This window comes from Ictalurus punctatus, chromosome 12, assembly GCF_001660625.3.
Source record: "Ictalurus punctatus breed USDA103 chromosome 12, Coco_2.0, whole genome shotgun sequence".
NCBI lineage: Eukaryota > Metazoa > Chordata > Actinopteri > Siluriformes > Ictaluridae > Ictalurus > Ictalurus punctatus.
The window spans coordinates 15,574,993-15,601,805 of NC_030427.2; the positions used below are offsets into that span (position 1 = coordinate 15,574,993).

The 26,813-nt window shown below is 39.2% G+C and overlaps 3 protein-coding genes and 1 long non-coding RNA gene across 5 annotated transcripts in view; 3 read left to right on the plus strand and 1 right to left on the minus strand.

The window, feature by feature from the left end:
- The window catches only part of LOC108273159 (endonuclease domain-containing 1 protein), a 32,326-nt gene extending 29,180 nt beyond the window's left edge, over window positions 1–3,146 (plus strand). For both annotated transcript variants that reach the window (XM_053684172.1, XM_047159081.2), the window contains exons 2-3: window positions 1,295–1,694; window positions 2,020–3,146. In XM_053684172.1, coding sequence (XP_053540147.1) covers window positions 1,365–1,694; window positions 2,020–2,655 — 966 coding nt within the window. In that variant the 5' untranslated portion in view covers window positions 1,295–1,364 and the 3' untranslated portion in view covers window positions 2,656–3,146. The remainder of the gene's footprint in view (window positions 1–1,294; window positions 1,695–2,019) is intronic.
- A 212-nt stretch (window positions 3,147–3,358) lies between these two features.
- LOC124628762 (uncharacterized) lies at window positions 3,359–6,294 on the minus strand. Its single transcript, XR_008397280.1, has 3 exons — window positions 5,351–6,294; window positions 4,949–4,977; window positions 3,359–4,074 (listed from the first exon to the last, which is right to left on the minus strand). It is a non-coding gene; the product is annotated as an uncharacterized LOC124628762 (long non-coding RNA).
- Window positions 6,295–11,992: 5,698 nt separating this feature from the next.
- On the plus strand, window positions 11,993–14,422 carry LOC128628686 (endonuclease domain-containing 1 protein). The gene is made up of 3 exons (XM_053684176.1): window positions 11,993–12,225; window positions 12,792–13,191; window positions 13,463–14,422. Exons 2-3 carry the CDS (start codon window positions 12,889–12,891, stop codon window positions 14,024–14,026), a joined length of 867 nt encoding a protein of 288 aa, XP_053540151.1. The 5' UTR covers window positions 11,993–12,225; window positions 12,792–12,888; the 3' UTR covers window positions 14,027–14,422.
- A 5,606-nt stretch (window positions 14,423–20,028) lies between these two features.
- On the plus strand, window positions 20,029–21,421 carry LOC108273156 (endonuclease domain-containing 1 protein). Its single transcript, XM_017482204.3, has 2 exons — window positions 20,029–20,235; window positions 20,573–21,421. The coding sequence occupies exons 1-2, from the start codon at window positions 20,044–20,046 to the stop codon at window positions 21,164–21,166; spliced, it is 786 nt and encodes a 261-aa protein (XP_017337693.2). The 5' UTR covers window positions 20,029–20,043; the 3' UTR covers window positions 21,167–21,421.
- Window positions 21,422–26,813: the final 5,392 nt, after the last annotated feature.

The following is a 26,813-nucleotide window of genomic DNA, read 5'->3' on the forward strand; positions in this document are numbered from 1 at the left end:
TTCTCAATACAATGGGCAAGAAAAAACCATAAGGGCTAATTACAGTACTCTCAGTGTCAAATTAGGTTTTTTTTTTGTTTGTTTTTGCTTGTTTGTTTATTTCTTTGCTTGATTGTTTTTAATTGGAATCAATAAGTACACTCCTGACTCATTAAAAAAAAAATCCAAAAGTTTTCCTCGGTTAATGGTAAAGTAGTAGTGGCTTGTGTTTTACTTCACTTCATTGGCTACATATGCAGTTTAGTAGCAGCTACATTAAGACTATGTATTTTTGATTATGTATTATGGACCAACTTGAGCTTGAGCTTATGGAATTTGTTTCAGAATGAGTCTGTACAAAAATAATAACTTCTGTGTATTATCATCTACACAGAATTTTGTTTGTTTGCAGTATTTGCAAATGTGAAATTTCCTGTATTGTATCTATAAATCACAGCAGTAATATATGTATATTACTACAGATAAAAGAAGATACAGATATAGATATAGATAGAAATAGCCAGTCTATTTAATGTAAGCTGTAATCTTGTAAAACATAATAGTGGGTACATGTTGATTACATAATGATGAATATCTAATCAGATTAATTTCCTAGTGCCCAGTTTAGCACTTTCACTACCTTAAGGATTTTAACATCAAATTAAGCCTATCGTAATTTGCAGATGTTCCCTTCGCTCTCCTTGCTGCTACAAAATGTATCAATTATTGTTGTGGAGAAAATAAGTTCAGATGATTGTCTTGGTTGTAAGTAGCATTAAGTTACACATGTTAACTTTTTCACACCACAAAATGTGAAACCAACTTTACCCAGTAGCACATGAAAAAGTTTCCTAACTTAACAGGTTAGATGTGCCATCTGTGAGCTACTGACCACAAAAACCAGAGTCTCTGAATATGAAACTAGCTTTACCTCAGTAAGAAGCAGCACCTTGCAGTCCAAGTGTCTGCATACATGACTAACACAATATTCACATTACACCAACATCATTACCTTCATAATGAAGAAGTGCACAAATCACAACTTTGACCTTATTTGCAAATAGTACATACAGTATATCCCTTCATCTTTTTGTTTACATGCTGTACAGAATGAACTGCATATCATGATATTCGTGGGGAGAAAAAAACTATATATGTACGTATACTGTACAGAAGTCTTAGGTGCTTGTAAAGAAATTCTGTAAAACAAAATCATGCAATTTAACATTTTCTGCTGTAAGCTAAACAAAGTCAATATTTAGTGTGACAACTGTCTGTCTTTAAATTGTTGGTTCTTGTGTTCTCCTGTCTTCAGGTAGATTTCTGCTCTCCATCACCTCAGACACCTCACACACTCCTCTCACACTCCTCCACTGTGTATCAGGATGAAGCTCCTCGCTCTGGTGCTCCTGCTCTCTGCTTTCTCCTCACTGGCTCTGTCAGAAGTTGTGAAGGGTTTTGACAGGTCTAGGTGTTCTGAGTTCTTCATCCGAAGCCCGAATAAAAAAACCATCATCACCCCGACTGTTTTCAAGGGGCATCAGTTTAAGCAGATTTGTCAGTTCTGGAACAGTAAATACAGATTTGCAACACTCTATGACACAGAGCGGAGGATCCCCGTCTACTCAGCCTACACATTCTCTGGTCAAAAAGAGTCCATGAATCTGTCTCTTTCTAAAAATATCCGAAATGAAGAGTGGAAAAATGAGCCTCAGGTGAGTGAAGCTGCTGAGTTTGACTGCCCTTTCAAAAAACTCCATCCAATCATAATGCATAATTTCTTCACAAACCATTTGAATGAGTCACTAAGTTGAATGAATCGGCATCAGTCACTGAGTCATTCCATTATTTCATTTCCTACTTCACATTTCAGTGTGTGTTCAGTTCAGGTAAACATCAGTTAAACCCTTTTTCACAAACTCTCTTTGAAAGCTAAAACGTTCCTGTGCTGCAAATTTTATTGTTTCCTACTCCTATGAAGGACATGTTAATGGGTTTTCTGACTAACATCTCCTTCCACTCTCTTTTCCTTCCTAACAGCTGGAAAACAATAAGAACAGTCCAGACATGAAGAAGATCTCTGATGCTGAGATGAACGAGTTTGTTCACCAGGCTGTGGACAGAGACTATAAAGAGAGCGGAAAATATACTAATATCGCTTATACTAGAGGTCACGTGTTTCCACGTCAGTATGCTGCTGATGAGGATCAGGCAGATTCCACCTTCACGTTTACCAATGTAGCACCACAAACACAACATAGCAATGGCAAATGGGCAGAACAAGTAGAGACACCAATGATGAAAGACATAGAGAAAAAGTGCACGGAAAATCGTACAAAAAAAACAGCCTATATAGTTACTGGAGTGGTTCCAGGAAATAAATGGATAGCCATAACAAGAATTGAAAAAAATAAACCTAAAACATTTGACAAAGGTGTTAACATTCCCAGTTATTACTGGACTGCTTTCTGTTGTGACATCAATAAGAAGGAAAGATTTTCAAAGGCCTACCTCTCTCGGCAAAATGAACCAAACAACAAGACTTATGAATTAAGTGAGATGAGTGTTGATTTGCTGAATGAACACCTCAGCACATTGTATAAACAAGATTTCAGTGTTTTTGGCGGTTTGTGTAAGACTTCATACCGTCCGAGCTCATTCCCTCTAGTTCTCTAGTTAGACCTAAAACTGCTTCATCCACTTCTTCCAAAAGCAAAAACAATGAAAACGTTTTAATGAAGCAGAGCTGCTTTGGTGTGCTTTACTCTGCTTGTAGAAACACTTATCCTGCTTTGTGCTTTAGGGATCGTATAGCTCTTTAATGGTGAGAGATGTAAAGAATAAAACACAGCATGTGTGGTGGTGTTGTAGTAAAATAATCAGTGACGGGGTGGTGTGACACAGTGGAGTTACCGCTACACACTGATTACTGATTAGTTTCTAATAACAGCACGTCCCAAAGTGTTTGATTCTTCTCATACCACAGCAATTTGTTACAGTTACAATTTTGTGTTAAACAATGACATCACACTTTTTATCCATTTGTAGTTGCATTTACTGTTTTTGAAACAAGTTATGTGGTAGCCATGTTTTGGGGTTTTTTGACGTATTTCTGTAACGTAAATACATTTCACTCTGTTAATTTTATCCTGCAGATATTTAATAAAACTTCCGTTTGCTGTGAAAGTGGACGATTTTTTCATTTCATCATTTCATCACACAGCAAAGTGACACTTTCTGCATGCAAGATGATTTAATGCTAAATGACAGCTGAGTTTCCAGTTCCTTTATAAAAACTCTGAGCTGTTAAGCTGTGGTGAAATCTTACATATAAATTAAAACAAACAAAAAATGTAATAAATACATTACATTATTCTGTTTAGTGATTTTTATTTTATTTATTTTTTCAGCAGGGTGTGTAATCAAACAGCAAATTTTGCCCTGACAAAATGTTAATAATAATAATAATAATAATAATAATAATAATAATAATAATAATAATAATAATGTGTAAGTCACACCAGTGGTTTTATGAAACTGGTTAAAGCTCACATGATTCTTGTTGAGTTCTGGAGGAGTAACCTGTTGCCTAAAGATGTTAGAACATTGTAAGTAATTTATTGCATTATAAAGGGACAGCCAGCTCGGTCTGGTTCCATCACTAGAGGGAGGCAGAGAGACAAGAAACATTGTTAGACCAGCTTATAATCAGTGGCAACCAGCGCCACATTACCGGAGTCTGTTTTAGGCCTGGTGGCCCACATGTTGCACCCTTTTCCCCTCTCCTAAACGGGTTGTAACGTGAGTAAATTAGACCAGGGTGTAGTGACAAGAAAGGAATGCAGCAGATGCAGCAACAAGCACTTTACTATTAGGTAAAGGTCAGCTATTGTCTTGTGCCCCAAGCTACCAAGGGCCCCCAAAACACTGCATAAACTTATGGTTAAGAAAGTCTTACTTTTTTTTTTTTTTTTTTTGCTAATTAATTGTGTTTGTCTAAAAAATCCATATGCCAAAATGCCATCAGAATGCCTCTTCTCCTCCTCATTCCCTCCTAAAGCTCTGCTGACCTGTTCCCAAATGAATCCCTGAACTCTGCAGACATGATCATATGTGAGTTTATTGTCACATGGTGATAGTGTGCCATTCAGCTGTGGATTCATGTTCAGTGCTACTTCAAATAAATATGTTTACATAGTACAACAATTTAGGAAAAAGAAGAATATTTTAATAAGCTGCTGTCCTACTGTACCATACAGCAACTTAGTTTGCTGTTGGTTAGTGGTCGTAGTGAAAGACTTAATATAGGCCTAATATCGAGACAAATGTCATAATATTAGAAAATAAAATACAATTATGATAATAATAACGAAGAATTAATATTATATGTAAAATTATTAGATATGGATTCATGTTAGTGCTAAAAAAAAAGGTTCAGCTCTGATTGAAGAGTTGTACAGATGAGTGGTGCAGCTCTCCTACACTGCACCCAGATGATGCCCCCTGATTTGCTAACATGTCTTCATTTTTTTATATTTTGGTCACGCTGTGCTTCTGTTTGACTATTTTACAAATATGACTTGATCTGATCAGTGCTACTTCAAATAAATGTTTAAATAGCATTTATGTTACTGCATTGTTTTATTTTTATGCTAGTAAGTGGTGTTAAAAATTGGTCTAACCATCAATAAGCCAGTGTGTTATGATGTTGATTGTGGTGGGCCGGGTGTGGTGGTTCGCCAGAAAGTCCAGGGCCACTTTTGGTCCTAGTCCACCACTGATTATTGCTATTAATGCTAAATATCATATTTTGAAAATTTAAACATCGACGGTGAAGCACTGAAATGAATGCCCCATACCTATATTTTGCCAGGGGCCCCTCAAGTCACTAAATCCACCCCTAGATGAAATGTTATCATTTTGCAGAGAAATGGTCACTGAAAAAGATCTGTCCTGAAAATGTAGTTACCTTTACTTCTGACACTGGAGACTCCTTCCCTAAAACATTACAGAAACATGTCCTTACTTAAAGAAAACTTCTCTGCATTAGCAATTGTTTTTGATTATGGTGTGTATATAGGCAACATAATGTAATTAAATATTAGCAGTAAAAAAATACATGAATAATCCTCCTAAATCGGATTTTGATCAGGTTGTTTGTGCGCATGTAAAAATGTGTTTGTTTTATTTTTTGTTGTTTTTTTAACTAGACATTATTGCAACAGTTTGTTTTAGTGGGTTTTTTCCCCTCTTCAGAAGAAAGCAGAAGAATGTCTTCGTGGTATCAGAAGTGTTTCTGGAGAAACGGTTCTCTCATCTCTCAGGCGTGTAAGAGTTTAATTCTCATGTCATGAGCCACACTGTCACAAACCTCGAAACGGCACGGAAGCAGGAGCGGGCGGCGGGGGTAGAGCGTAGAATCGGGAAGTTCCAGAAACGTAGTCGTAGGGTAAACAAGGGTCAAGCGATCGGGCGAACAATACAAACGGGGATAGGCAGAAAGCGTAGTCGAGACAGAAAACAAGGGTCGAGGATCACGAGAAACAAACAAACTAGACCGGCTTGGTAACGCAGAGAAACGAGCTACTGAGCGTACACTTCGCGTATAAACTGGGTGAATGACTTCCCTAAATACTAGCGGTGAGTGTGTGATTGGTGCCAGGTGTGTCTGATCAGAACTCCGGGGATGGTGAGCGCATGCGTGCATGAGAAGTGAGTGTTGCATCTTGGGAATTTGAGTTCTGCTCGGACCGAGCTGTGACACACGCCAGCTGACAAACCGCAGAGAAGACATGATCAACAGGAATATTTATTTCACAGATTGGCAGAGATAAATACAATAAGCGAGCAAGCAAGTATATAGCCTAGAACAGAGGCTCTCAACCTTTTGTAAAGGCCCTCCCCCAAGCCTCCCCTATCATGTGGCGAATACCTAATATATTTGAAAGGCAATAAAATACACAGAGTACCCAAATAATGCCCTGTTTGTTTTTCTTTAAAACTACTTGCACCTCACTTCCGATCGCTCCGCGCCGCCCTGGTTGAGATCCACTGGCCTAGAAAGTCCCTCGTAGCCGTCCGCCTGAGCAGGGATGGCACCAACAGTTCGAAGGGTACGAACACAGTTAACAGTCGAGTCCTTTCCTCTGTTCTGGAGAAAGCTGGAGAAAGCTGGAGAAAGCTGGAGAAAGCTGGAGAAAGCTGGAGAAAGCTGGAGAAAGCTGGAGAAAGCTGGAGAAAGCTGGAGAAAGCTGATAGCGCTTCATACCCGAGGTCACCACGAAGGGAACCTGAATGGTAGCTACTCACGTAGAGACTGACAAGACCAGACAACAGGCATGTGATAGCGGTGTGCTTATGAATGGTTCCTGATTAGGGTGATACAGGTGTGGCAGGTCAGTACTCAGGTGATTGTGAACGGGTAGGTGGCGCTAAAGGACCTGGTGTTGATGGTATGCTGGCTGAATCTGTGACAGTGTCAGAGGAGCTTCCGAGATGTGTTTTTCTTTTTTTCTCTCCTTCCCTCCCTCACTGCAGGATTCTTAAACACACACACACACACACACACACACACACACACACACACACACAAGCGCGCGCGCAGGGAAGGAACAGGAAAGTGGCTAACTTCAGCCAGACTGTGTTCATCAGCTTTTCTCAGCACCAGAATAAGGTGTAAGTTTTACCACTTTCTCAGATGTGTCCTTACACTGCATTTACACCCCCCAGAATGTACAACATGTTACTGTGTTCAAATGAGTGAATGTGTGGGTTACTTCAGAACATTTAGCCTCTTACCCGTTAACACTTCGTTTGTGCTTTTGTTTTTCTTTTTTAGCATTTTTAATGTAGTGATTTAACTTTAAAGCTTATGGACAATCAGCTGTTTTTTTGTTTGTTTTATTAAATACAATGTTAATTTTTTTTTAATCCTTTGCACAATTCTCAGCATAGCCCACATAGATACATTTAATACCTTTTTCATAGCCTTCAATTTGCACAATGTTAGAAGGACAACATTGGGCAGAATGTGAAATAGCGTGTTTTTTCGAAGAAATACAGGAAATAGAAATTGGCCTTTTAAACAAACTAATCGATTAATCGTAAAAAAAAAATAATAATAATAATCGACCGATTAATTGATTATCAAAATAATCGTTAGTCACAGCCCTAAAATCATTTTGCCCACATAGATCCTATGAAGGACCGATATTATCATCCAGCATGGTCATACCTATATTGACCCATATGGGACCCATATAATTTGCCCATTTTCAGCGCATGCCCACATGGGAACCCATAATCCATTTCGTGCCCAGATATCAATGTTGGCTAGGAACCTGTCTCTATGCTGTCAATTTATAGAAAATTAATCAACACTTCCTGACCAATCACAGTCCAGATTTCAACATTTCTGAGGTGGAATTAGAAATCAACCAAAAATAAACATATTATTTTCTGTATATCAGTAATATAAATCCATTTCTCTGTTGAATAATCTGCATATGTTTAATAAAGCTTCACTGTTTGCTTTGAAAGTGGGGGATTTTTTCACCTTCATTTCATCACACTGCTGTTTTCAGCTTCTTTATAAAAATGCTGAGCTTTTTAACTGAGGTCAAAACTTCTTAAAAGTTGTTACATTATTCCATGTAGTGAAATGTTTTCTCAGCATAGTGTGTGTTAAAACTGCAAGCTGTAGTCTGACCACAAAAAAAAAAAAAAAAAAAAAAAACACCAGTGGCTTTCTAAAGCTGTCAGAGGCATTTTTTGGATCCTGGAGATGTTTTCACATGCCCTGACATTTGTTCTTATTTCAATTTTAGCATTTTAATGCCAAAAGTCTCATTGCATTATGCAGACCAACTTTTGTTTAAAAAATTAATACATTTTGTTTAAAATAGGAAGTTTTAACTTTGTTAGTATAAACACAAATATATTTAAATATATTTCCACAAGACTTTTGAGTACTGGATTATGTAGGCCAGAGTCATTTCTACAACATTTTGTGAAAACCACCCTGTTCATTCATTCACAATTAAACAAGGCATTGATTTAACTTTTGCATGACACTTTTTGTTTTAGAGAGGCTGTAATGCTAGGCTATGGCCATAGGTCAAAGGCACATTTTTGAGCACAGAGATTTGAACACACTGTCACACACTATTGTGCCATTCCTGGCGCAAGCAACACAGTAAACACTGGTCATAATCTAGCCAAAACTAGGCCAATTAAATATAGTTTAAACATTCATATTAATTTTATATCATATTACAGTGAGGGAAAAAAGTATTTGATCCCCTGCTGATTTTGTACGTTTGCCCACTGACAGAGAAATGATCATTCTATAATTTTAATGGTAGGTTTATTTGAACAGTGAGAGACAGAATAGCAACAAGAAAATCCAGAAAAACGCATGTCAAAAATGTTATAAATTGATTTGCATTTTAATGAGGGAAATATGTATTTGACCCCTCTGCAAAACATGACTTAGTACTTGGTGGCAAAACCCTTGTTGGCAATCACAAAGGTCAGACGTTTCTTGTAGTTGGCCACCAGGTTTGCACACATCTCAGGAGGGATTTTGTCCCACTCCTCTTTGCAGATCTTCTCCAAGTAATTAAGGTTTCGAGGCTGACGTTTGGCAACTCGAACCTTCAGCTCTCTCCACAGATTTTCTATGGGATTAAGGTCTGGAGACTGGCTAGGTCACTCCAGGACCTTAATGTGCTTCTTCTTGAGCCACTCCTTTGTTGCCTTGGCCGTGTGTTTTGGGTCATTGTCATGCTGGAATACCCATCCACAACCCATTTTCAATGCCCTGGCTGAGGGAAGGAGGTTCTCACCCAAGATTTGACGGTACATGGCCCCGTCCATCGTCCCTTTGATGTGGTGAAGTTGTCCTGACCCCTTAACAGAAAAACACCCCCAAAGCATAATGTTTCCACCTCCATGTTTGACGGTGGGGATGGTGTTCTTGGGGTCATAGGCAGCATTCCTCCTCCTCCGAATACGGCGAGTTGAGTTGATGCCAAAGAGCTCCATTTTGGTCTCATCTGACCACAACACTTTCACCCAGTTGTCCTCTGAATCATTCAGATGTTCATTGGCAAACTTCAGACGGGCATGTATATGTGCTTTCTTGAGCAGTGGACCTTGCGGGAGCTGCAGGATTTCAGTCCTTCACGGCGTAGTGTGTTACACATTGTTTTCTTGGTGACTATGGTCCCAGCTGCCTTGAGATCATTGACAAGATCCTCCCGTGTAGTTCTGGGCTGATTCCTCACTGTTCTCATGATCATTGCAACTCCACAAGGTGAGATCTTGCATGGAGCCCCAGGCCGAGGGAGATCGATAGTTCTTTTGTGTTTCTCCCATTTGTGAATAATCGCACCAACTGTTGTTCCCTTCTCACCAAGCTGCTTGGCACTGGTCTTGTAGCCCATTCCAGACTTGTGTAGGTCTACAGTCTTGTCCCTGACATCCTTGGAGAGCTCTTTGGTCTTGGCCGTGGTGGAGAGTTTGGAATCTGATTGATTGATTGCTTCTGTGGACAGGTGTCTTTTATACAGGTAACGAGCTGAGATTAGGAGCACTCCCTTTAAGAGTGTGCTCCTAATCTCAGCTCGTTACCTGTATAAAAGACACCTGGGAGCCAGAAATCTTTCTGATTGAGAGAGGGTCAAATACTTTTTTCCCTCATTAAAATGCAAATCAATTTCTAACATTTTTGACATGCGTTTTTCTGGATTTTTTTGTTGTTATTCGGTCTCTCACTGTTCAAATAAATCTACCATTAAAATTATAGAATGATTATTTCTTTGTCAGTGGGCAAACGTACAAAATCAGTAGGGGGTCAAATGCTTTTTTCTCTCACTGTACATATCATCAAATTTCTATCATATTATACTGGTTTTGTATGACATTTAAATGTAATGAAAAGTTGCCTATATCCTTGACAATATATTTCACTCAAAATAATGTCTGATTTCCATCTGGCAATATATTTGGGAAATAGCCTGACTAGTAAAATATGTACCTGCTTATCTAAACATAACACATTAACTAATGTAAGTAAGAATAAATGACTTACTCATTCAAATTTATTTCCTCCGCTGGATCGAGTCACTCTTCAAAATGCATCCGTTCATTTTCTGAGGAATAATAAACTCTTCCTCACTGTCCTGGACCATCTGGAGAGCTTCCTCACTGTGTAGCGTGCCATCATCCAAAAGTGAGGAAAAGTCAATGAATCTTATGAAGCTTGCTGTCATTTTTTTCACATCGATGGGGGCATTTAAGATGTTTGTTCGGCTCGCATGGGTCATTACCAAATGAATAGAGTGAATGTGTCCATCCACACTAGTGAGCGTAAACAGAAAAAGTGCATCTATCATTAGGTTCATGCACATTGCATAATCAGAGAATATTTCTTTTGGATTTCAATTGGTTCGTTAAAAGATATTTAGACATTTCAAGGTTTCTATAGACATATTCCTCATGTCTGTATGACAGTTATACTCTGAGTTTCTGTTCATTTTTGTGACGCGCTCCAGAACGTTCACAGAGATGGATGCAGTGGAAAGTGCATCCTGTTTGTTTTCAGTGTTTTGCAAGAGCACAACATTTTGTTTTTTGTCTTTCTCATTTCTGCATGACCATAAACGACTGAGCATTTTAAATCATGGCCTTTGCTATAAGAACAACATCTAAGTGATCGTGCCTTCGCCTGAGTCCAGAATTCAACAGTGCTGAGGTGGAATTAGAGATGAACAAATACTGTATTGTTTTCTGTATTTGTGTAATATAAGTCCATTTCTCTGTTGAATGACCTACAGAATTTTAATTAATCTTCACTATTTACTGTGAAAGTGGAGGATTTTGTCACCTCATTTCATCACAGCTTTTCAGCTTCTTTATAAAAACACTGCGATGAAAACTTCTAATAATTGTTACATTATTCTGCTTAGTGAAATGTTTTCTCATTTAATTTTTAATTACTGTTACCACCATGAAGGTGATTATTTCCCATAACAGCACGTCCCCAAGTGTTTTATACCAGAATAATTTACCATTATTTACAGTTTTTAATTGATTATTGAAAAACACATCATACATTTTATTGGTCTATAATTATATGTTGTGGAATGTCAGTGAAAAAATTTCCTTATCTTAGAGCGACTACATGATAAACAGTTGTTCCTTCAACTGCCTCTTTTTCCTCTCTTGATTTTAATAAGACAATAAAAAAACTTTATTAAACTGTATTTACTTGGGAGGCTGAGACAGTGGGCAGTGCTGATGTGTAACAAAAGGACATTAGTTTGTTCTTCACCACAAGTACACCATGTGACAAGTTTTTAAAACTAAAACTTAAATTTTTAAAACTATCTAAATGTGCTAAAACTTAAATTAAGACATGTATAGGGGCTACATTTCTCATATCCCCTGGAACACTATTCCAGAGTTTAGGTGCAATGTAAGAAAAAAATATCTAACTTTGGGTGAGCTGTGATTAATCCTAGGTGTTAATGATAAATCTGCCTCAGCAGAACAAAGTGTTAAAGATGGCCTGTAATGCTCAGTAATAATCAGTGAGATAAGGCAGAGCTAAAGCAATTAGAGCTTTATATGCCATTAGCAAATCATTTTTTTGTCTTTTGTGAGTGTGAAAGGATCAGATTGTATCTATTAATAAAATTTATTCATCTAAAAACTCATTGATCTACAGTTCAGTTGTTCTGTACATAGGCCAGCTGTCTCTGCTGAACAGGAACACTTCTTTCTCTAAATGTTTATATATAATGATAAAATTATATATTAATACAGTCAAAGTTAATTATTACATTTTACCCTGCGATGGACAGATGTCCCATTCAGGACATATTCCCATCTCATGCTCAGTGTTCCTGGGAAAGGTTCCGGATCCACCACGCCCCTGACCAGGATACTAACAAGCACTAACAAGGAAGTGAGTAAATGAAAAACTATTTATCTGGGAGGCGAGAGAGTATAGAAAGTGCAAATATGTACCAGGACCAGAATCACGACTTCTACCAAAATCACATGGAAACCCACCACGTGACAAGTGTATGTGACAGCAATGTTATAAAAGGCGAGTATCTGAGACAGAAGAGCGAGAGACCAGCCGTCCTTCTACAGATAAAGATCTCTCTACAAAGATCTCCTCCTGCGATCATCTCACACCTTCTACTGAACTTCAACATCAAGTTCCTGCAGCTTGTGGTGAGAATCTCTCTCTCTCTCTCTCTCTCTCTCTCTCTCTCTCTCTCTCTCTCTCTCTCTCTCTCTCTCTCTCTCAGTTCAAATTTTGCACGAAACTTCATATTAAGTTTAATTTAATAATTTTGAGAAAAAATATTTATTTATTCATTTATTTATTTAATTAAAATTGTTTTACTTCTTTATTTGTTTATTAATTAATTCTTTAAATAGTTCATAAAAATGTAATAGTTATTAATTGTTAATTATTTGTTAATACATTCTGTTTATTTTAGAATAATCTTAAGGTCAGTTGTAATCCACAGAGGTTTTTAACGATTAAGAACGACTTCTGTTAATATTTTAACAATGTTTAATCTAGTTTTGCACAACAAGATCACCTGAAAACATCAAGACTGTCAGAATAGAAAGTATTTGATACGAAGTCAGTGATTAGAGATGGCGGTTTGTTTGTATTTATTTTGTTTGATTTGTTTGTTTCTTTATTTAAAATGATGATTAACAGATGGATAGACAGATTCATGATGAATTTGAGTATTTATTGGTGTTCATGTTTCTCTTCTCTTCAGGTGGATATCTGCTCTCCATCACCTCACACACTCCTCTCACACACACTCCTCTCACACACACACTCCTCTCACACACACTCCTCCACTGTGCATCAGGATGAAGCTCCTCACTCTGGTGCTCCTGCTCTCCACTTTCTCCTCACTGACCCTGACGGAGGTTGTCAATTTTAAACAATCCTGTCCTTCATTCTTCAGCCGAAACCCGGGAAAAAAAGGTGACATCATCATCCCCACTATCTTCCCTGGACATCAGTATAAGACGATTTGTCAGCGCTGGAAAAACGCATACAGATTTGCCACCGTGTATGACACTGTGAGGAGGATCCCTGTTTACTCGGCCTACACGTTCTTAGAGCAAGGGAACACTATCCGCAGAGAGGATTGGAAAATTGAACCTCAGGTCAGTCAGTGTGTTTAAACCTTTCATTACTGATTTATTCACATATAGTATGTGGCATATAAGTACTGAACTAAATGATTTTCAGGCATGAGACACTGTGTGTGCAGTAAAACATAGATAGATAGATGCTAGATAGTTGCAGTTACATGCATATGACTAGTTTCTGTCAAATTAGATTTTTGTCTTTTATTTATCATGAACACTGTGTTCAGTGATTTGTTTTACGTGTTTGTGTTTAATTCACTACTATTTAATTATTTCTTCATAACAGCTTGAAGATATCGAAGAATATAAGGAAAAGAAAGAGATGATGGATTCCCCGAGAGAAGCAGGAAATATAATTAACCAGGCTGTGGACTCAGATTATACAGACAGTGTGTATACTCGAGGTCATGTGTTTCCACGTAGCTATGCTGCTAATCAGGATCAAGCAGATTCCACCTTCACTTTAACCAATATAGCACCACAAACAAAAAACAGCAACGGGGCGTGGAAACAGCGAGTGGAGGAACCGATGCGTAATGAAATAAAGAACATTTGCAGGCTAGACCAAAAGCACCTGGCGTACATTGTGACCGGGGTCGTTCCAGGGAAAAATTGGATAAAGATAACAAGAGGCGAAAACAATTATAAAAAAGGAATTAATATCCCCAGTCATTTTTGGAGCGCTTTCTGTTGCACCGGTAAAAATGATCAAAAGAAACTCATATCGAAGGCCTACATCGCTGAGCTAGAGAACTTTAATGTCCGGACGCCCACCATTGACAACCTGAATAAACGACTCAAAGAATTGTATGGTCAGGATTTCAGTGTGTTTCCAGGATTATCAGTTTAGAAAATACAGCCTCCTTTCTAACCTGAAATTCTTTATTTAAATCTAAAAATCGCATAAAACAGCTTCATGTAGTTAATGCTGATTAAAACGTATGCAAAGAAAACATTTTAAAAATGCTCTATTATATTCCATCTCATCTTCTGATGCATTTTTAATTGTACTAAATCAAGATGTTTATTTACGGCTGTTTTCACACTCGGACAGCACATGATTTACAGATAACTCTACAGGAAGTAGACTCTTTTAGTCATACTGAAATGTTTTAAGCTCCTGATCAAGCAAGTCACGTGTTTTTGGAGGGAGTTCTTGATTTAGGTATTGATTACTTTCATGATCATATAAATTATTTTCTCACTGTTAATTCACCTGAAGTTCTTTAATAAAACTTGGACAATTTCCTTGCCTCATCATTTCATCACACTGCACAGTGACAGTGTATCACTGTATATGACAGTGTATACAAGAAGTTTTAATGCTAAATGTCTGGTGAGTACACAAATCAGAAAATAAATGGCACTCTATCATAATTTATTTGCATCTGATACATACATATATCCTTCAAAATAAACACTGCACAAACAGTGCAAATTAAGTGAAAGTAATAAGTAATATAATCCCAAACATTACTTTCATGAACATGTGTTATGTGAAGCATCCAGTGAGCATTTAAAATGGTCATAAAATGGTGTGTAAGCTGCTTACGTTTAAATTAGATTTACATTTATGACATTCGGGAAACGCCTGTATCCAGAGCGACATATATTTATCTCATTTATATAAATAAAGGTTAAGGGCCTTGCTCAAGGGCCCAACAGTGGCAGCTAGACAGTGCAGAGATTTGAACTCATGACCTTCCAATAAGAAGTCCAGTGTCTTAACCAAATTGTTATGACCCCGGTCGAGGGGTAACATAAAAAGTATAAGCAAAAATCATAATCAAAAATAATGAGGTCGACACACGTGGCATTCAGATTTTCAATACCTTGCAATTTTAATGATTGCAAGAAAGAAAGAAAAAATCCAAAACAAACAGGATCACTCCAAAAGCAAATCTTTTCAGGGCTGGGCAAGTCCAAAATAATAAACAGAACAGTCGCTATCTTGCCCCGTATCAATTTAAATAACCTAACAAAACAAAAAAATAAGATATTTCAAAATAAAATACAGAGTCTAACCTGACTCCCTAACTGAGTCAAAAACAGCGAACAAAAGATAGACCCAAAAATAAACGGCACCCAGCCCCTACAGCTTTCGTGATAGTTTGAGAAGAAATATTTACAATAGAAGATATATTTACAAATAAGGCATACACTTAGCCGCAACATAAGACAAGACAGGGGAATGGGACAACACAATATCCTACCGAGACACTTCAATCACTCACTTCTTTCACTTGTACACAGTATAACAAGTAAGCGATTTCACTCAAACACCAAGAAAACATTCGCTACTCAATAGTACCAACGCAATCACAGACACACCACACATCTGCATTCCTGCCGACATATCATTCTTCCTCCTTTTTAAAAGAAGCACAATCTTCTCCTCTCCAATCCCCATGCACAATGTAAGCACGTCCAATTAGGGTGGAGCGACCTGTGAGAGCGAAACAGGGGGAGGGAGGGAGAGAGAGAGACAGAAAACACACCAGCACAATACGTCTCCTGAAGTAACAAAATCCCCTGCTTATATCTTAAACATAATAAACTCCTAGCATAATGATGGATGGAGGCTGTAATGTCTACTGCATTATCTGGGCGATTTTAACACCTTGTTCGACTCCAGCCTCAGTAACGTGCTGAAACGAGTCCAGATCAACCTCTCTGTGCTGTCATGCACCGCTGATCTGTCTCGCTCAGACTCACACACACCTTCCACTTCATGCAAAGTCATATCAAAGTGTTAACTGTCCTTTAAAGCAAAAGAAAATAATAATTTTCCCAGTGTAGACTTGTGCAGTCGACTGTAGAAACGGATTTATAAAGTATGAGATATTTTCATAATTACGGAGTTCATAGAGCTGCTTTCTTTCTCTACTGTCTGTCTCACTTTGTTTTTCCATCAAACAGCTAGTGTCGACATTCCTACAGCAGTTATTAGTGAAGGAATTAGTCTATTAGTTATTCTATGGAACCCTTAGCTTATAGATAAATAGATATTAGGGGTCCAAGCACCGAATCAGTGTGTGGACCACTGGACTACTTAAAAAAACAGACTTCACAGCCACTGTACAGGTTGAGCACTGAGCTACAGTGACAACTCTTATCTATCTATCAATCTACTGATGAGAGCAGGTCTCTCCTCATTTTAACTGTATTTGATCTATTCAGTTATTCTTCTGTTCTCCTGTCTCCAGGTATATTTCTGCTCTCCATCATCTCAGACACTCCTCACACACTAAACAAACACGCCTCACACACACTCCTCACACATTCCTCACACACACCTCCACTGTGCATCAAGATGAAGCTCCTCACTCTGGTGCTCCTGCTGTCCGCTTTCTCCTCACTGACCCTGACGGAGGTTGAGGATACTTTGAGTTTTTTTAAAAAACACTGTCCGTCATTCTTCATTCCAAACCCAGAAAAACAAAATGAAATCATCATCCCCACTATCTTCCCTGGAGATCAGTATAAGAAGATTTGTCAGCACTGGAAAAACGCATACAGATTTGCCACCGTGTATGACACTGTGAGGAGGCAAGACACTGAACCCCAAGTTGCTCCCGATGGCACCACATGGTGTCCGATTAAAAACAAAAGAGAAGTCAGGATTATCAACTATATTCATGACTACCATGTGATCACACCCTCTTGATTCAAGAGACAGTTTAATACATGTGCTTGCTGGAATCAAAATTGGCCTTATATTAAAACAACAGTAATGACATTAGTAAACAAATTATGGCTATTGGATACACTAAACTATATGCTTTATAACAGTCAAATGGACTATTATCTACAATGGAGAACCCAATAACATACACTTATTACAACTAATCTAGATGAATATTTTACTTTGTGGATGGCAATGCCAGTTATAATCACTAGGTGGCATTGAAATAAATAAAAATAGTCTTATTGCACATGTTTTTGGTTCCATATTTCTTTTTTGAATTAAGTAAGATTTTTACTTTGTACCCAAATATTGTTTCTCTGAACCTTTTCTAACCCTGCAAAAGAAGAATGCTTACTTAAAATGCATCTCACCACCCTCTGTGTTCTCATTACACCTCTCATGCAGGTAGCTGATTCATACTGAAACTCTGGTGTTATGACCTAGTCTAGGTTAGGCCACGCAGAGTAACCAGCTCATGATCCAAAGGAAATAATCAGAGAGAGAGAGAGAGAGAGAGAGAGAGAGAGAGAGAGAGAGAGAGAGAGAGAGAGAGAGAGAGAGAGAAAACGAGAGAGAATGAGAGAGAACAGAGTACCAACACCAGGCATACCTTCAGGGTGGGCCAAAATAATAAAAGAAGAGAATTTTAGGTAGCTAGTTTACCTAAAAGGAAAATAAAGAACATACAAGTATACTTCCCTAACTACCTAAGCCAAAAACAGAGACAAAATGACTCCTCTTCCCAAAAGAAATGGAAGCCATACCCCTACTGCCGGTAAACTGAGTGAAACATATATACAGTGGTGAATATAATGCACAAACAGATACAGGGACAACCAAACTCACGATCAGAACCAGGCAAGAGTCAAAACCAGAACAGCAGTCAGAACACAGAATATTTAGAGCCACAAGGGCAAGCAACACAACGAAATACACGAAGCAAATACACGAAGCAAATACACGAAGCAAATACACGAACCAAATACATGAACCAAATACACACTCCTAACACCAGCTCTCACATAACCACCTCCAACATCCTCCTCCCTCGGCCCTCTTCCTCTATAAATATGGTCGCCATTCAGTGATGTCATCAGGGAAGGCTGGAGCAAGGCAGGCTGGAAACTCTGGGAGGGAGCTCGGACCTGCACACAAAATATGGCACAGCACACAGAAAAAACTTCCCATCCCAAAGATTAGCGGGTTGTAACAGTAGTCTGGAGTTCAGTGGTTCTGAACACAAAAACATTAAACTTTTTATGTACCTTAATAATAAAACCTCTTCAAATGTCTAGTGTTAAACATGACTTCTACAGAAATTAGATGGACATGAATTCATGACCACAAGTGTGCGTGACAAAGCCAGAGACCAGACAGTCCTTATACGGATAAAGATGTCTATACAAAGGTCTCTTCCTGCACTTGTCTCACATCTTCTGCTGAACTTCATCATCAAGTTTCAGCAGCTTGTGGTGAGAAACAGTAATGGAAGAACACAATCAATAGTGAAGTAAAAGTACATTTCTATGATTTAAAATGAACTTGAATATAATGTGAGGTTTATTTCTCTGTTTTATATTTTGTATAAGAGTTTTAAATTGTTTATTTTATTTGAAATGTTTATGTGCGATTAGGCTAATGTATGTTATGAGTCATAACATACTTCAATATAATCGTGTTGAGTAAGAGAAGTAGTGCTGTTCCACTGGTGTGAGTGACGCACTGAGTTCATGTTGGGGTTCAGGGACATGCGCAAGGGGGAGAGCGCGAAAAGTTCGTGTGAGTGACTCAATGAGGAAATGTAGCTCTGACGATAAAGTTAGTAAAAGCATTATGTCAAAGTGCGTATGCCTGCATTATTCAAACCCATTTAGAGATTGGACCTTCTCAAGTTCTCCTTAACCCCTCTTACAATATGATTTCCTCCAGTCAGCAGGACATCACTGAAAAGTGTTTATTTTCTACAATTTTAAATGCATGTATTTATTTACTTATATGCTTTTTGACTGAAACTGTCAAAAATGTAATAATAATAATTATTATTATTATTTGAAATGAAAATTACCAGCTGAACATTAAAATTATCCATGTGCGTGTGTGTGATATTACACTCACGCCACTCTTGCCCTCACATTTCCAGCGTGCTGATGGCTGTGTCAGAATTGGGGTGTAGTTGCACACACACACACACACACACACACACACACACACACACACACGCATACACACACACACACACAACTGTTCACCGCTTATTTTCTGTAGTGTTCTGTTTGACACCAGATCCTTCCCCGGGCTGCTCCAATTAGCTCCTCTGCTCGAGAATGCACACACACACACACACACACACACACACACACACACACACACACACACACACACAGCATCTGCTACCAGAGCTGCCCCATCTTATTTACTACATTTATTTCCTCGTGTGTTTGTGTGTGTGTGTGTGTGTGTGTGTGTGTGTGTGTGTGTGTGTGTGTGTGTGTGTGTGTGTGTGTGTGTGTGTGTGGTTTCTGGATATCTCCATCTTTCAGCAGATTAACAGTATAACAGTTCACTAGCTCCCCCTACTGGACAAAGATTCACACGAGCCCAGGTTTAACAGATTCGAAACACTGACTACGGTTACATGTACAGCAGTAATCTAATTATTGACCTTACTCTGATTAAGATAATGTTGTGATTAAGGTGTTTACATGAGTTGCTTTTAGAATACTCCTGTCATGTTCCCGTTTTACATGTTATAGAATATAATTAGATTAACAGCCCGCGTCATTACGTCACCACCATCCAGAATTTCACGTATCAACATACAGTTCGTCTTCGTTACGGTACTGTATACACTCCTCATTTTAACTGTATTTGATCTATTTAATGGTTCTTTTGTTCTCCTGTCTCCAGGTTGATTTCTGCTCTTGATCATCTCAGACACTCCTCACAGAATCCTTACACACTCCCCACACACTAAACACACACGCCTCACACACATTCCTCTCACACTCCTCACACACACTCCTCACACACTCCTCTCACACACACACTCCTCTCACACACACTCCTCCACTGTGCATCAGGATAAAGCTCCTCGCTCTGGTGCTCCTGCTCTCCACTTTCTCCTCACTGTCAATTCTTTTAAACAACACTGTCCTTCATTCTTCATCCGAAACCCAGAAATGAAAAATAAAATCATCATCCCCACTATCTTCCGTGGCCATCAGTATAAGACGATTTGTCAGCGCTGGAATAACGCATACAGATTTGCCACCGTGTATGACACTGTGAGGAGGATCCCTGTTTACTCGGCCTACACGTTCTTACAGCAAGGGAACACTATCCGCAGTGATGAATGGAAAATTGAACCTCAGGTCAGTCAGTGTGTTTAAACCATTCATTACTGATTTATTCACATATGCAGCATTTACGTACTGAACTAAATGATTTTCAGGCAGGAAAAACTGTTTGGACAAAGATTGTAGCAAGTAAATGCGAAATAACCAAGAAATAGTGCATGCAATAAATAAGTCAGTAAACAAACAAACAAGCAAATAAATAAATAAAACATTCTAAGACTTTACACCAATTTTAAGATTTTATTTCTGTAAAATTAGGTTTTTGTGTTTTATTTATTATGAACAGTGTTGATTGAGTTGTTTAATGTGTTTGTGTTTAATTCACTACTGTTTCATTTCTCCTCCATAACAGCTTGAAGATATCAACGAATATAAAAACAAGAAAGAGATGATGGATTCCCCGAGAGACCTGAAAACTGTGGGAAACATAATTAACCAGGCTGTGGACTTAGATTATGGAAAGAGTGTGTATACTCGAGGTCATGTGTTTCCACGTAGCTATGCTGCTAATCAGGATCAAGCAGATTCCACCTTCACTTTAACCAATATAGCACCACAAACACAAAACATCAATGGGGCGTGGGCAAAGCAAGTGGAGGAACCGATGCGTACTGAAATAAAGAACATTTGCAGGCTAGACCAAAAGCACCTGGCGTACATTGTGACCGGGGTCGTTCCAGGGAATAATTGGATAATGATAACAAGAGGCGAAAACAATTATGAAGAAGGAATTAATATCCCCAGTTATTTTTGGAGCGCTTTCTGTTGCACCGGTAAAAATGATCATAAGAAACTCATATCGAAGGCCTACATCGCTGAGCTAGAGAACTTTAAAGTACTGAAGCCCTCCATTGGCAGGCTGAATAAACGACTCACAGACTTGTATGGTCAGGATTTCAGTGTGTTTCCAGGATTATCAGTTGAGAAAATACAGCCTCCTTTCTAACCTGAAATTCTCTATTTAAATCTAAAAATCGCATAAAACAGCTTCATTTAGTTAAAAACGTATGTAACAAGAAACATTAAAATGCTCTATTATATTCCATCTCATCTTCTGATGCATTTTTAATTGTACTAAATCAAGGTGTTTATTTACGGCTGCTTCACACTCGGACAGCGCATGATTTACAGATGTTATATTCAGTATAATTACATACACTTCTGTCTGTTAATTATCCTGCAGATCTTTAATAAAACTTCAGTTTGCTGTGAAAGTGGAGAATTTTCTCATGTCATTATTTCATCACACTGCACAGTGACACCTTCTGTGTAAAAGAAGTTTTAATGCTAAATGACAGCTGAGTTTTCAGCTCCTTTATAAAAACTCTGAGCTGTTTAACTGCAGTGAAATCTTATAAAGAACTGTTACATGATTTTTTATATTTTAAAATTTTTATATTTTATAAAATGTATTTTTTATTATTATTATTATCATTATTATTATTATTATATATATATATATATATATATATATATATATATATATATATATATACATATCACATATTTATTTTACGTTTTAATATAATTGTTGTTGTTTTTTTAATTAAATACTTTTATATTTGTTTTAAATTTATGTAATAAATGTATGTGTGTTTATACAAAAGGAATTGATTTTTAAAATGTTCATAAAAACAATAGTTATATCTTACATCAAATAATTTTTACAAATTCATAGTTTAATATATATTTTTAAATATCTCAGTAAGATGTTTCTTTACTTGTTTAGTTAGTTAGTTAGTTTTTTGTTTGTTTGTTTGTTTGTTTGTTTTATCTCAGATTTTATTTGTCTGTGCCAATGTGAATAATTACAGAGTAAACTTCATGATGATTCAGTGGGTGTGTGAATGTGCGTGCGATGGATTGGCACCCTGTCCAGGGTGTACCCCGTCTTGTGCCCCATGCTCCCTGGGATAAGCGCCAGGTTCCAAGCGACCCAGTGGTATAGAAATTGGATGGATGGATGGATAATTCATCTCTAATTCCTCCATGAAAACTGATTCTGACTCTGACTGATATGTTAATCAGACTGACCTCAGAAACGTATGATATTTTATTCCTCCATACACATGATTAGGGGGAGATTTTAGCTTACAGCTTAATCTCACTTAATAATAATAATAATAATAATAATAATAATAATAATTATTATTATTATTATTATAATTATCATTAGTATTATTATTATTATTATTATTATTATTAATTAATTAGTAATTAATATGATTAGTAATTAGTAATTAATATTATTACTATCACTTTCAGTTATATATCTGTAGGTTTTGTATCTGCTCTAAAGCACAGGAGAGGCTGGAAAAATACTGACCTCACTGCAGCAATGTAAAACATGTGTACAGGGGGAGTGATGAAATGCAGCGGGTCGTGTCTCAATCCAACACTGAGGGAGCAAAAGTAACCATTAGGCCATAAAGGGGACCTAGTCAGGTTTAGGATACAAGTCAGGTTGGTCATCATAGGGATCGTAATCAGTGTTTGTCAGCATCAGTGTTTTGTCATTAGTGATTTCAGTGAGCGTGAGAGACTGCTCTGAACGAGAGAAACAATACAAGGCAAAATGAGCAAGACAAGAAGAATCATTGCACCTATTGGTAGGCAGAAGGTTAATATGCACGAGCCCCATCCCCCGAGTACTGAGTTCAGCCAATCAAACCCCGTCTCGCTAGAGGGTTGCATATCACAGACCGCATGTGTTCAATGATAGAATAACCATTATATGTCTGCGTGACGAGGGGACATGTGACGTTGTGTGGGTAGCACTGTTGGCAATGATTCTTCTGACAAAAGGTGATACAGAACGGTTTACAGAGGCGGCCAATATCTTCGCATACAGGCTTTTAACTACTAATTGTCGTCCAATATGCAGCAATATTCTACTAAAGAACTTCGCAGGCTTATGTGGGACCTATAGAAATCATGTCGCCTTAGGCACTTAGTCCCGTCACCACGATCAGCTAAATACCAAATTTGGGTAAAAGTGTGCGCATCATGCTCTCTTTCTGCTGCAAGGATGTGATTGGTGGGATTGATCATTAAGTCTTCCACCCAATAAACTTCAATATCACGCTTTGGTTTATCTTTCCAGATTAAATGTCTACCCCCATACAACCAGTGTTGTCGGGAATGGTCCCAGTGATTTGTGAGTTTATTTCTGTGGCAGGGCTTACTAAAAGATACCAGCTATACCAGGATAAGGGTGCATGGTTAGGAATTGTATGTATGAGTGGATGTGCAGATCGACATCTAATGATTTGTGTCTAGTCTACAACAGTAGTCTGTAGTCAGGGACCTTTGGGGCGTAAGACGTGAGGTAGCAAAGTCACGTCGTCTAACCGCTGTCCTGGTCACATGGCTATATAGTACTCACTAATGAAGTTCAGTTCTCCTAAGAGTACAGTTTCCATGTCATCAACATTTTCTCCAAAAAGTACCATGATTTCACAGGCTACCAGATACCACTTAAGACTGTCTGTCGTGGAGTCACGTGGGATTGGTGTGTTGATGTGTCTGGGTGTAGTGTGTCATGTGTGTGGGTGTGTATATGCAGATCGTTGCTCGTGAGCATCAGTCCTCTTGATAGAGAGGCCTCTTGATAGAGAATCACTTTCTAGTCCTGTCGAAGTCCCGTCTTCTCCAGCTCATTCCTCAGCTCTGGCACACTCCTGCAGTGGCTGGTGTGCATCCACATTGCTCTCTGGCTGACCTTTACCATGGAGTGAGTGATGAAAAGGATCTAGAATGGCCCTGACCACCGTGGCTTGCTCCACCTGGTCCTGCGGAAGTCCTTGATCATGATCCACTCTCTGGGCTTCAGATCATGCAGCGAACCCATGGCTGGAGCTTGAAGCGCTGCCTTTACCTGCTTGTGTATAGAGTGCAGAGCAGAGGACAGGATTGCACAATAATTTAACATTGCATCATCACATGCTGCAGCGTCGGGAAGAGGAGCTGTCACAAGCCCATCTCCTGTGTGTGGAGGTCTCCCAAACAGTATCCCAAAGGGGCTAAGACCATCCTATTTGCTTCAGAACAGCATTTGCTCAGTCTGTTTTTTAGTGTCCCATTTTCTCTCTCTACCACCCCACCTCTAGCTGGATGATACGCACTGTGCTGCTTTAAGTCAGTACCCAAATATTCACCCACCTACTTAAGGGTATGGCACATAAAAGGTGATTTTTTTATTTTTCAGATTTTTTTCTTTTTCAGAAATAAAAAACAGATTTTGTCACCTCACAATTTCATCACACGGCACAGTGACACTTTCTGAATACAAGAAGTTCCCTTTCAAAGGGAACTTCGACGTTGCATTTAGCATAACAGTATGGGAACGCCTAGCGCGCGTGACCGGTATCTGAAGCTTGTGTAAAATCATGCCTCTACTTATAGGCCTGCCATGATCAGGTGATGTGGCAATTAAGTGCGTTGCATGATATATATGGCACCTGTGAACCACGCCGCCAGACTCTATTATCTTCAGCGAGACTGCTGCTGTTTGTGTGACCAAAAAAAATAAATAAATAAACAAGCAAACAAAAAAAAGCAGCTTCATTTCTTCTCGACATTTTCTCAAAATCTCTTAACTTTTCTGTTTTGTTTTTTTTTTAGAGGAAAAGAGAGGTGAGTAATGAGCGAGAAAGAATTCAGGAAGTGTGTTACGGCTTGCTCCCGTTTCATCACGGGGAAAAGTGCACACTTTCTGGGTGAAGTGTTTAGGAGTGTACCATGCGATGGCAGCCTCAAGAGGCTGTGCATTGTAATGGCTACATTAAGCAGCTCGACTCGCGCTCTTCTCGGATGCCGAAGCGAGTTGGGTATCAGAGCCTTCGGATCTAGGCTGGCCGCTGCCGAGGCAGCTAGCCGTCTGAGGTTCGGGAGATCTCTTATGGATCCGGAAGAGGAGCCGGAGATGAGCACTGCTCTATCTCTTGCTCTGTCTTCCGGGTTCGGCTCTCTGCTGGGTTTTGGAGCTCACATCGTGACTCCTCCTTCCTCTATGGAACACCAAAAGGTAATAATTCCTCTCTGATTCCGAGCAGTTAGAAGGATGTGTTAAAAGCTGAGAGCAGCATATAGAGAGCTGCTTGAAGTGATTACCTAGTGAAAGTAAATCCCTCACACTGCAGAAACTCCCCTGTCTTCCAGAAGGGCATGACAAAATCTCAGGCTTCTGGGGGAAAACCATGCATAAGCCATATTCATAACCCCACGATGTTGGATTATTCGGCCATTGTGGGAATGAACGGCATGGCTATTTAGCCGACGGCAGGTAATTACGGGGGCCGGCTTGCATCCAAGCCATGTAAGGCCACCGTGGCATTGGTAGGCAAGCCTCTGCAGTAGTAGTCTTGCTTGTGGGTCACTGCAGACAATGACAGTGTTGCAGGCCTACCAAGCAGACCTGCTGAGTGAGCTCGACATATTGCGGCATTCAAAAAAAAGCCAGTTCCTTCCCTGTTGTCTTGAGCTCACCCGGGTGTCCACGAATGGAGCCTGGTCCAGCACTAGTGTGAGGGAGACCCAGAAGGTGAGTATGGCAGCCCGTCAACCCCCACAGACAGCCAGGGGAACCGGGTGGCCACAGTCGCGGTCTGCTACTAGGCCTGATCAGAAAATGGTCATAAAGGCCATGCAGGCACAGAAGAACGGTCCTGAGGGGTCGTGGAGGGATGTATCTGGGGACATGAGGTTGTTAGGGTAGGTAGCCCCCAGTGCTACTGTAGGGCCTCCCCTAGCCAAGGCGGTCCCCGAGTTTTCAGTGTTCTCTGGTCAGCGAGCTGTCACAGGGCAACGAAAATCTGATGCTTTCCCTCCAATAGAATGTGGAATAGTTAACGTCACTAAAAGACCATCGGGCAGCGTGCAAACTACTGCCAAATGCGTCTCCATGGGTTCTGTCTACTGTAGGAAGGGTTACCAGGTACAGTTTATAGCTCGACGACCCCCCCCACCCCCCCCGCCCCCCGTTCACAGATGTGCTCACCACAGCAGTCAGCACAGACCAGAGGCAGATGTTAGCGCAGGAAGTAAGTTTCCTTTTGGACAATGGGGCCATAGAACATGTACCCCGTTCCCAAAGAGGGGGAGGTTTACAGCCATTATTTCCTGTTCCGCAAAAAAGTGGGAGTATGCGGCCGATTTTAGATCTGCGTCATCTGAACCGTACTCTTCGGACATACAGGTTCAGAGGCTGATGCTCAAACTTATCGTGCCACAGATTCAGTTCGAGAACTGGTTTGTGGTGATAGATCTAAAAGGTTCATATATCCACGTAGGAATATCGCTAGCTTTATCCCCTCGCACCTTCACAAAGTACATGGATGTCACTCTGGCTCCATTGGGACTCCAGGGCATCTGTGTACCAAACTACCTGGACAACTGGTTAATTCTAGCATGATCCAGGGAGCTGGCGGTTCAACATCGAGATGTTGTTCTCGCCCACATGAAGAGCTTGGGGCTCAGGTTGAATCTCAGAAAAGTATGCTTTCCCCGGTGCATATGATTCTACTACGATGAGTACATTTCTATCCACAATATGCGTAGTGTCAATCCTATCAACACTGAGCAAGATAAAGCTG